The sequence below is a fragment of the Lepisosteus oculatus genome, chromosome 9 (genome assembly GCF_040954835.1).
Source record: "Lepisosteus oculatus isolate fLepOcu1 chromosome 9, fLepOcu1.hap2, whole genome shotgun sequence".
NCBI lineage: Eukaryota > Metazoa > Chordata > Actinopteri > Semionotiformes > Lepisosteidae > Lepisosteus > Lepisosteus oculatus.
In genome coordinates, this window is record NC_090704.1 from 41205058 (window position 1) to 41216612 (window position 11555).

An 11555-nucleotide genomic window follows, 5' to 3' on the forward strand; every position below is an offset into this window, starting at 1 on the left:
TATTTTTATTAATATGTGTGAAACAGCAAAATATTGGTAATTCTGGAAGCAAAAAGGGTTGCTCATAATTACAGAACACAATGTTCTAATTAGCTTGTGGGCTACCAGTACTGAGAAATAAAAAATATTCCTACAGAGGTGTGGCAGATACCTTCTTCCAAATCATTTTGGGGATTCTTGAGAAGCGCCGTTCTCTGTCTGGGTTAGCCTTTGCCTTTTTTATTTTACCATGCCATTACTTTTTTAATTAAAAAAATTTAAAGTTAAATTTAATCCTTAAGTTTTGTAAGAACGCAGTATTTGTTAAGGTTGTTCTTGGGTTTTTTACACAGTATTTGTCTGTCTTCGTATTGGCTGTGAACTCTGAAAGACACACTGCTGCTATCTCTGCAGTGCACATGGAAGGCACATCCTTTATCACGTGCACAGTCTTGGGTGGGGAGGAATTCAACTGTCATTTATAATTCATTACTGAGTGCAAGGACTTGGGTCCAGATCACTTTTGAATGGGACAGTCCCAGGACAAACGGAGGAAGATGAAGTCTCTTGGACATACCGTGCTGATCTTGGGTAAGGGAGCGATTCAGTTATTTTAACGAGAGAACCAACGGGAAACTGATTTCCCCCTTACTTGTGTTTTTAGTGTGTCCTCTCACCAAAGCAAAGGGCGAGAAAAATGATTTTATCTCTCAGTCAGCCTCAGTCATGAAGATATAACTGACTTTCTTCAAGTAAATCCCTGGTGAATAGAGAATTTGTATACTAGTCAGCATACAGTACTGAGCAACACTGTAGAGAATAATTAAAAATAAAAGTGTTGGAATTTGATGTTTTAAAAATATCATACATACAGTATTAAAAAAGCTGTTCAAAAGTAGCTGTTTGTTAAGACCTCTAGTAAAAAAATATAATATTTATGGTCATTCTATTTCAGACACCCAGTAGGTACAAGAAATTTAAAGGAAATGTTAAAACAGACTGTCGTTTTTAATTCAAATTCCTTGTTTAGCAACTACCAGTTCTACAGTATTACATTTTACTCAGCTTCTCAATGTGCCATCCATGATGTCATTCAGGCTGTTTACATTTGAAAGAGAATTTGTAGTGCTAGTGTAAACTCATACAGTTACAACTTAGAAATTGTTAGTACATTATTTTATTGTTTATTTTTCAGTGTTGGTGGATCTATGCTCTGAGATGAGTAAGTACTGTTAAAATGTTTCACACTTATTACTCAGTAGCATTAAAACTTAATATTAATTAGTGTAGAGTACACAGTTCAGGGAATGTTTCCCTCAACGAAACATGAAACATTTTAATTTCTCATTTATAACACAAAGATAATTAGGGATTAAAAGCCACCTGTTAGAAATCTTTTGCAGGAATTGTTTGCTGAAATACTATCATGTATTCTGTCCAAGTGTCACCTGAGATGGGCACTTTTGTTTTAAGTGATCACAGTGAGAGGGTGTGTTAGTGTAGTGGAACTTGAACTTGAACTTGAACTTGAACTTTATTGCCATATGTAACCGGTACTGGTACAATGGAATTCTTACTGACAGAAAGTCTCTCGATTGTAAAACAAGTGTAAAAAAACAAAATAAAGTGCAAACAGTGCATCAAGACAATGTACAAACAAACAATAGACAATGTGCAAGTAAACATGCAGGCAGATTGAATGTACACAATACAGACGTGTAAACAATGACTGGAGACGTACAATAAATAAATTACAATGAGGTAGATGGTGATGGTGTGGGTGTGGTCCGAGGGGGATGGCTAAATGTGTTCGCCAGTCTGAGTGCTTGTGGATAGAAGCTATTGAAGAATCTAGTGGTAAGTGTCCGTATGCTCTTTTATCTCTTGCCTGAGGGCAGTGGGGTGAAGAGCTCATGCCCTGGGTGGTGACTGTCCTCTGTGATGGCCAGAATTCCACCACGGCAGCGGTCCTCATAGAGCTGTTTAATCTCGGTGAGACCGCAGCCGATGATCTTCTGGGCCATATTGACCATTCTCTGCAGTGCCTTTCTTTCTCGCGAAGAGATGTTGCCATACCACACGGTGATCCCGTTGGTGAGGACGCTCTCGATAGTGCAGCGGTAGAAGTTCACCAACACATGTATTGGCATCCCCCATCGCTTGAGACACCTCAAGAAATAAAGGCGCTGCTGAGCCTTCTTCATGATAGAGTCAGTGTTCACAGTCCAGGTTAGATCTTTAGAGATGTGAATTCCCAAAAACCTAAAGCTGGTGACTGTTTCCACTTCTGTTCCATCAATACTGAGTGGGCTGTGAGTGTGTGGCCTGTGTCTCCGAAAGTCCACTATTAGCTCTTTCGTTTTCTTTATGTTCAAGTCCAGGTTATTGCTATGACACCACCTAAGCAGCTGTACAACTTCATCCTGTCAGCCTGTCAGCACACTGAATGACCTGTTCACTCCCGTGTTCATTCTTTAAGGTGCCTCAGTTTTGGAGAACCCAACATTCTCGGGACCAAAAGAAGCTCTGTTGGGTGAAATTGTAGAATTTAATTGTGAGTCACCTCCAATACAAGAAACAGTTACTTACCAGTTTCTGAAAGCTGGTGAGAAGGAAAAAGCTCAAGAATATACTTCCTTGACAAATGAAACAGCTACATTCAACCTTGTTGTCAAAACCACTTCTGAAGGACTTTATTACTGTAACGCCTTTGTGGAAAACAACACCTCCATCGAGCCTCAGAGCAGCAGTACAATCAGGCTGAAGGTTATAAGTAAGTAAAAGCCAAGTGTGCATTTTTCTCATTGAAATCCAGAACACTGCATTGAGCTGACACATATGCTTTCACGCTTTGGATAGTGACAAATGTAGTGCTGCTATTTTACTCACATAAAGTGTTGACGATGAAGCAGAGAGAAGTGAAAACGTTTGCTTGATTACATTAATTTAATAAGATCATTTGCTGAAGTGTTTGACGGTATTTATGGTATCTTGCAGTTCCTGTTAAGGGAGTGAGACTCGAGTCTGACCCGGGGCCAGATCAAGCTGATCTTTTAGAGGGTGAAAAGCTGACCCTGAGTTGTAAGGTGACTGAAGGTACCCATCTCTTTTATGAGTGGTACTTCAACAGGAGCCCAATTCCAGACTCATTGGACCACAGAATTGTCGAAAACAAGATGATTATTGACAAAATCGTCGACCGCCAAGCTGGGACATATTTCTGCATAGCAAGCAACGGGATCAATGAAACTCATCAGTACTCTTCCACAAGTAATGACCTGGTCGTCGCAGTCAAAGGTAAGGTGACAACAAACCTGTCTCCATCGCACAGCTGTGAAAGCTCTCCATACTCTCCAAAGTTCTCATCGAACATGAATTATTACTGAATTCTCTCTTGTCAATGTCTTCTTAAAGTGCCCTTGTCCAAACCAGTAATCTCATACACCGTGACAAAGGAAGCCTCGACACTCCAAGCCATCATAACCTGCAATTCCACCAGAGGAAGCCCACCAATCACCTTCTCGCTCTACAATAAGACCAATGGGCTTTACAGCCGTACAGCACAGGAGCAGAGTGCTTTGTTCACTGTGCCTCTCACCCAGCTTGTGCGCATGGGGGCAATATACTGCGAGGCAAAGAATGAGGTAACCCAGCTCCAGTCAAATACATCTGTGAGGCTGGACGCAGGTGAGGACATGACATGAACCCTTTTCTGTTGCTATATACTATTGTTCAGAATGCTGCACACCTCATGTGAATTACAAATTGTTCTCATTAAATACGAGTTCTACTGTATGGAATTCCAGGTGCTCTGAATTCCTCCCACAGTCCAAACGCATCCTGGAAGGTTAACTGGCTTCTGTGAAACTGGCCCTGGTGTGAGTGTGTGTGTGTCCGTGTGTCTGTCCTGCGATGGACTGGTGTCCCGTCCAGGATGTACCTGGCCTTTTGCCCGCTGCTTGCCAGGATGGGCTCTGGCTCCCCTGCGACCTTGAATGGGGATTCTTTTGCATGATCGCCTTGGGCTTGGATAATTAGGAGACTTCTATGGGAAGAGTTTAAAGGGAATGACCTAGGGTGGTCCAGGATTCACTGAGAAAAGTCAGGGCAGAGATTTGGAAATAGAGGGCAGGTTCCTTCCTGGCTCTGTACTGTTTAAACAGGCTGAATGGTTTTGCTCACTGAATGAGGAAGAAAAGTTTCCAAGCACTCTGGTGGGGGGCACTGGGAGTTCTCATTCTGGTACATACAACTATGGATTATTCTTGACTTGACTTCTTTCTATGTGTGTTTTTATTTTTTTGCACTTGTTCCTAGTTGGGGGTGAAGGGAGACTACAAACTGAGCACTTCTATGAAGACAATGGCACAGTCCTGTGGTCAAGACTCTGTTGTTCTGTGGAGAGAGGGACCTTCCCCCAGTTTACCTGGTTTTTAAATGGACTCCCCTTAGAGAAAAGAGTTGACAGTCTTTCCATATTGGAGTACACCGGGTCCCACAATGTGTCCTGTTTAATCCCAACTGTTAGGGGGTCCTATCACTGCGAGGCCAGCGATGAGTTTGATTTTACTCACCGAATAGTCACCAAAGGATTTGTTGTTAATCCAAGAGGTACTTTGTCATTTTATCTGTATAACTGCATTTTATGTAAATAATTACAGGAGATCCAGTTTGTAACAATATTTCATTTTTACTCCAGTTGGTAGTAATATTAAACTTGATTTACTGTGCGAAATGTTATAATCTGCAAGACTCAGTGATATTACATCAGATGTATTTCACAGATGTACATATAAACTTGAAGAGGTGCACTGAATGACACTTTGCTCTTTACGTTACTATACTGATCTCTGGTAATCAGAGCCTACTTTCACAGAATCCTCTATTCTCTTTACAGAGTTTAAGCCCATGTCTGTTGAAGTGATTGCTGTGCTGCTAAGCGGCTTCATCCTCCTTATAATCACAGTGGCCACCTGCTGTCTCTTTCTGCTGTTACGCAGTGAGTTTGTCCATCATTCACCTCACGCTGCACAGTGCCTGGAAACTCACTAACACCCAGTTCATACCATGACACCAGCACCTCCCATTAAGAAAATGAGGATGCAGATATCTGTAGGAAATTTAAAACTAAAGATCGATGTGCCACTAATAACTACCAAATGTGGTTTTGTAGTGAGCTCTTACAGTGTTTTACAAGGTTTTTTAAATAGTAAAAAGAGTCGTCCTGCTGTTATCAGGAAGCAGTTCGTCCTGCAAGGGGTACCTACACCAGAAACCTACTGTGCAAAGAAGTACTGAGGGCATTGGACTGCCCTTTCCTCTGGACAGGGTGCCAGTCCTTTGAGAGGCCTGGCATGTCAGTCGTTCACCCACAGAAACATGCCAGCTGACAAAATCATATCAAAATGAAAGATTTACAAAATAAAAGCAATACTGCTTTTTTCGGCTATTGAAAATGCAGAGCATGGGATATTACTGTATCTGTAAGCTTGAAGAGGTTCGAGCAAAGAGATGTAGCAGTGTGCGAGCTGCAGAGGATCATGCAGAGGTTTGTTTCACACCCAAGAGTATAATGAAAAAGTTAAAGAATATTTTGCATTGCTGAGCCCATAGCTAAAACCTGGCATCCTTTCTTCTCTTCTTCCTTTTCAGCATTGAATTCGCCTCTTGTAATATTGGTCATTTCCAAGTTTAGCTAACGAATTGAGTATTTGGTACAGTTCACCACACTCATTCTTCATTAACAACACTGCAGAGAAGAACATGATCTATACCACCCCATATCAGCCTTGTTCTTATTTAGGTGACTAGATAACTAGCCCTGCAGGACCTGATGATATACTATATGGTAATAGAAACTAACAGACTAATAGAAACTCATTATCAAAACATCAGTCCTCTCAATAGCAGTTAGTGATGTGTCAGTAAGGTCATTGCAGATCACATTATAGCCAGCAGCCATATCACTCTGCAATTTACTGCTGAAGCTCAGCTGGTGTGAGTCTTGTCAGTACCTGAGGGGAGACTCCTGGGAAAGCTAAGGCTGCGACTGGAAGAGGTGTTAGTGGGGCCAGCAGGGGGCGCTCACCCTGCGGTCTGTGTGGGTCCTGATGCACCAGTATACTGACGGGGGCACTAAACTGTAATAAGGCGCCGTCTTTCGGATGAGACGTAAAACCGAGGTCCTGACTCTCTGTGGTTATTAAAAATCCCGGGGTGTTTCTAAAAAAAAGGGATGTTTTCCCTGGTGTCCTGGCCAAATTTCCTTTAGGTGTGTACCAATCATGGCCTCCTAATCTATGAATTGGCTTCATCACTCATCATCATCACTCTTCATCACAGTGTTCTGGTGCACTATGGCTGCTGTAGCATCATCCAGATGGTGGTGGAGGGGAGTCCCCATTACCTGTAAAGCGCTTTGAGTGGAATGTCTTGAATAGCTCTATGAAACTGTAAGGAATTATTAATATTCTTACCATGATACGTCATTAATGCTGCTTGTCTGTCTTCTAGGAAAGAAAAGGAAACCAGAGGAGTCTGGGTGAGTAAGACAGTATAAATGCCCAGAGCTGTACTTGAACCTGAGTGAAAAGACAGTTGAAAACCAGCATCTGTCACCAGCATCTGTCTCGTGTAAATTTCCAGCAACGTTCCACTATTTAGGAGCAAAGAATCAGTTCAATTTTAGGGCTCAATGAGCTAAACTTCCTTTGGATGAGACATAAAACTGAGAGCTGGTGTGTGGTGAGAGTACTGGCATCACATCATCCAGGTGGAGCTGCACACTGGTGGTGGTGGAGGGGAGTCCCCATTACCTGTGTAGCGCTTTGAGTGGAGTGTCCAGAAAAGCGCTATATTAGTGTTCAGAATGTATTATTATGAATAATAATATTAAGGTTTTGAGTGGATTTCCGAGTCATCAAGATTTCTTAACATCAAGATTTACCTTTGCCGCAGATCTGATGTGCATATCAGCGAGGAGACAGGGGAGAAGAGGGTTTTGGAAACGGAGCAGCAGGAGCAGCAGGAGCAGGCGAGTGGAAAACTCAGTAACACTGGTCTCATCTGCCCATGTGCTGTACAAGCCTTTTTTTTCCTTATCCTATTTCTGGGTGCCGAGCCTGCTGGGAATGCTGGGTCATGAGACTGAGTTTCATCCCTCTCAAGACAGCTTTGTCTTTTACTACAATATACGTGCACTCTGGCATAGCCTAAACGAGGTGTCTAGCAACTGTGTTCATTAGAATAAGTAAAAAGAAAAATGACATCAATGTAAACAAAGGCTTAGGCTGACCAAAAGAGGTTTTTGTGGACATAAAGACAAATTGCACCCTCACCTCTCCAGGCAGGACTATCTTGAGATCTGTTCACAGAAAGGTAGGCTACACCGTGTTCACTACTTTTTATCCCTCTGTTTTATTTCCTCTTAGGTCGACGAAGTATCTGAGAGTAGTTTAGAAGACAGTACCATGGTGTGAAAAGCAATGGGCTGGAAAAAAATAAAACAATAATCTTTTGGAAGGCAGCGGGAACAATTTGGAACAGAGTGGGCAGCTAATGACTGGAGTTCATATTGTGGACTGAAGCCGAGGAGATCCTCATCCATCAGGGAATCAAGAAAAAAAGGGATGAAGATGGTGAAGATCATGATGAAAACTGTACTCTAAGGCTCAAATCTGACCTAGATCAAAATTTCGATTTAGCCCGGTCAAAATCAAAATCCTACCACTCGAGTATTGGACAACTGAATTTGGCTTGCAAGTGCTTACGTACTGGATATCTTGAGGTTGAGGAACATTTTACAAGGCTGTGGTGTTTTTTTTAAAACAAGCAGAAGTCACAACGTATCATATGAATAGGAATATTAATTAGCTCTGGCAGCTTCATGATGTATACAGTATATGTGTAGGTAATGGTATTTATACAGCACCCTTCATGTCAAACGATCCCAGCTTTACATATACTGTATAGTGAAATACGTCCTTTACCTGAGTGAGGTAGAACAGCCACAATCACCAAAAAGCAACCAATTGTATATATAAGTGATGTCTTTATAAAGGACTAATACCATGCAAATTAATTTCTGTACTGTGAAGCCTTTGCTTGTTACCACCCCGGTCCCTATAACATTGCTATATAAATGTGAATAAACACATCTGTACAATCAAAAGGCACAAACTGTATTTACCATCCAGGATTCATGCTTGCTCTCATTGCCATTGTGATACCAAAGTCAGACAAGAAAAGTAGCTCAAGGTTAAATAAGTTAAAATTTGTCTAGTATATGCATTGACAGTACTGTTCAGAAGCACACAAAAATGATTAAATAGAGGCTTTCTTTTCTAAAACACAGCTGAAACCTTACGCACAACTTTTGTGTAGTACTGTTACCTCTTTGGTTGGTTGTTTGGTTACCTGTTTGAGCAACTTTTATCAATACACTGCAACTTGAATAATACACAGTACATGTTCCTTTAGAAACAACTCTAAAATGCAATCACAGTGCTCAGTCAACAGGAAATATACAATATGCCAAATGGAAGGAAAAAACTGAAGAGTCCTATCAACAAAAACAAAGACTAAATTACATAAAATGAACATTCTCTGTGAAAGTATTATGTTTAATATACCAATTTTAATATATATTTAATATACCAATTTTTGCTGGTATTATGAGGTATTATGAGGAATGCTGACTACAAATGCAATTTATTAAATAATGCGAATAAAAGTAGTTATTAATTATCTCAGTTACCAGTTGCAGCTGTTATTATTGGATACCTGAAAGAAGCAGACTGTGTTCTATGCCTTTGGATGGTTAAACAGCGCAACGACACAATACAATAACACCAGCGCTTCTTGTCAAGGAAATGAAAATAAACTGCCGTGTATTTTAACAATCATAAATCTTGCAATCAGCCTTAATACTGCCGGATAATTAATACATCGTGAACCAATAAGCATGTCGTCGGCAATAATCACTCTGCAAAGGCCGCATTTAGAGACTATTCCCAACAGCTGCGCACCTCCGAACATTGAAATGTGCTACAGTAAACAGCAGAGGGCGCTACACGCAAACACGAGCTGTTGCCTGACGAGGGCCTGAAAGATTCACAGCAGAGAGAAGATTCAGTTATTATATAATAATAATAATAATAATAATAATAATAATAATAATAATAATAATAATAATAATAATAATAATCAACTTTATTTTATATAGCACCTTTAAAGGTGGCTTCTCAAAGCGCTTTACAGGATGACAACAACAATAAATAAAAAGAATACACAAGATAAAACACAATTATAATATACAGGAGACATGGATGGTGGTACTAAGAAAAGCAGAGGGGTGAAGAATGGAACCAGTTCAGTAAAGGCTTTCCTGTAGAAGAGGGTTCTGAGTCTGGATTTGAAGGGGTTTAGAGAAGGTGACTCTCTGATATCCTTGGGGAGAGCGTTCCAGAGCTTCAGGGCATAACAATAGGACATAGTCTAGCGATATTTCTAAGGTGAAAAAAATATGTTTTGACAGTATGCTGCAAGCTTATTGTTGCTTATTCAATGCTTTTCAATTCAGGGTTTGTTGTCCCCTACGGGAAATTTGTTTTGCCTCAGAGTCCAACACAATAATACAACAAAATCTATAATCACCAACAAAGAGAAGCTGGTTATTTCTTTTTTTAAATAAAGAGATAAAGAGATTAAACAATTTTGCATTATTTATGAATGCGACAGTAGAGGGAATGGTTTCCTAAGTCAATTTCTATTACACCTAGGGGCACAGAGGTGTCTCCCAGGTGAGAGCATTGTAAATCCACAGAGGAGGGGGTGTGTCGCACACTTCATAATGCTGTAGGGCTGGACTTCATCAGAGTACTCTGTACAGTGGAAATTTCCCCGGTTCCATTGTCCTAATTTCAGTGCACTTTGGCTGAATTGCCTGATAATTTCCTACCTACACAGAAGCAAATTACACTGATCCAGAGTACCTCACAGTATGGGCAATGCCAGTGTGCAGCTAGAATCTCCCTTTTAGCCAGATTACTGGCAATATTATAATGTCAGCATTTTACCAACTGCCCAGAAATTGCCAACACTGTATAATCTCTGCAACCAAAAGATTAGTCTGAACACAAAATACTAAGAAAATGAGCTGAGTCTAATAACAAACAGAGCCAGTCAAAAAGCTATATACTGTAAGCAGCTCTTTTCCAGTCAAACAATGCAATAATATAAAAAAAATCCTTACATGCTTCCTTAGCGCTTTTCTGGACACTCCACTCAAAGCGCTTTACAGGTAATGGGGACTCCCCTCCACCACCACCAATGTGCAGCACCACCTGGATGAAGCGATGGCAGCCATAGTGCGCCAGAACGCTCATCACACACCAGCTCTCAGTGGGGAGGAGAGTGATGAAGCCAGTTCAGAGATGGGGATTGTTAGGAGGCCATGATTGATAAAGGCCAGGGGAGAAATTTGGCCAGAACACCAGGGTAACACCCTTACACTTTTCGAGAAACACCCTGGGATTTTTAATAACCACAGAGTCAGGACCTTGGTTTTACATCTCATCCGAAAGACGGCGCCTTTTTTACAGTATAGTGTCCCAGTCACTATATTGGGGCATCAGGACCCACACAGACAGCATTGTGAGTGCCCCCTACTGGCCAGGAGGTCTCCCACCAAGTTACTGGCCAGGTTCAAACTGGCTGAGCTTCAGTGGGCGGCTAGTTATGGGTTGCAGGGTAATATACAGTAGCTGCTGGCAGGGTCTGGGTAGATATTGCTTGTTCACATTTTCTCCAAAAATCACACCAATGTGAAATCTCCAGACTTCATTGTCTCTCCTTTCGCTCTGATCTGGAGCTGGATTAGAGCGGGACTGGGACACACAGGTCTGTGAGCTTCGCCCGGGCAGTCTGGTTTCTGGACAAGACTGCACTGCTTCAGGGCATTTTACTGACCACGGCTCCTCAGATAAAGGTGGAGGTGTAATAAGACAAAGAAAACGTTGCTGATAAGTGAAGGGAGAGGCAAATAGGAGACACCTGCTGCTTTTAGACCTGAGAATATTAAAGTCTCGTTCATGACTGTGAGGACAAAAGCAGTCAATAATTAACTAACCGCAGTACTGTACGTTAAACACACTGTGTGTTTATCCCTGGGGCTGAAGCCGCTCATTTTGTTGCAAGAGTTTTTTTCTACATTGCTATTTGTGAGAAAAGACTTGCTTAGTTAGCATTGCTGCTTAGCAGCACTGAGGGCCTGGTTTCGATTCCTGTCTTGGGGTGCTATCTGTGTGGAGTATGCATGTTCTGCATGGGTTTCCTTAAGGTGTTCCAGTTTCCAAAGACATACTAGTAGTTTCATTGGCTCCTGGGTAAACTGGCCCTGGTGTGAGTGTGTGCGTGTCTGTGTCTGTGTGTGCCCCTGTGATGGACTAGCGTACCCCACCTTGTGGGTACCCGACCTTGTGACTGTTGCTTGTCAGGCTAGGCTCCTGCTCCAACGCGACACTAAAATAGATGAAGAGGTTAGAAAATGGATAAGCTGGATGATTGTCTACACAGAA

At 41.5% G+C, this 11555-nt stretch overlaps 1 protein-coding gene across 2 annotated transcripts; it reads left to right on the forward strand.

The window, feature by feature from the left end:
• The first annotated feature begins 442 nt into the window (after nt 1-442).
• LOC107078445 (Fc receptor-like protein 3) lies at nt 443-8149 on the forward strand. Of its 2 annotated transcripts, XM_015355945.2 has the most exons (10): nt 445-570; nt 1175-1201; nt 2459-2752; nt 2977-3276; nt 3394-3666; nt 4297-4590; nt 4877-4978; nt 6493-6520; nt 6937-7012; nt 7410-8149. In XM_015355945.2, the coding sequence occupies exons 1-10, from the start codon at nt 507-509 to the stop codon at nt 7455-7457; spliced, it is 1506 nt and encodes a 501-aa protein (XP_015211431.2). In that variant the 5' UTR covers nt 445-506; the 3' UTR covers nt 7458-8149. The 2 variants fall into 2 exon arrangements, with proteins under 2 accessions (XP_069050634.1, XP_015211431.2); XM_069194533.1 differs by lacking the exon at nt 7410-8149 and having other exon boundaries at nt 443-570; nt 6937-7401.
• Nucleotides 8150-11555: the final 3406 nt, after the last annotated feature.

Bases quoted from the DNA above. Each gene is read 5' to 3' on its own strand.
- LOC107078445 (XM_069194533.1), top strand. From the start codon at position 507: ATGGGACAGTCCCAGGACAAACGGAGGAAGATGAAGTCTCTTGGACAT. The intron at 3,277-3,393 runs GTAAGGTGACAA...GTCTTCTTAAAG, and splicing joins CCTGGTCGTCGCAGTCAAAG to TGCCCTTGTCCAAACCAGTA. The intron at 3,667-4,296 runs GTGAGGACATGA...ACTTGTTCCTAG, and splicing joins ATCTGTGAGGCTGGACGCAG to TTGGGGGTGAAGGGAGACTA.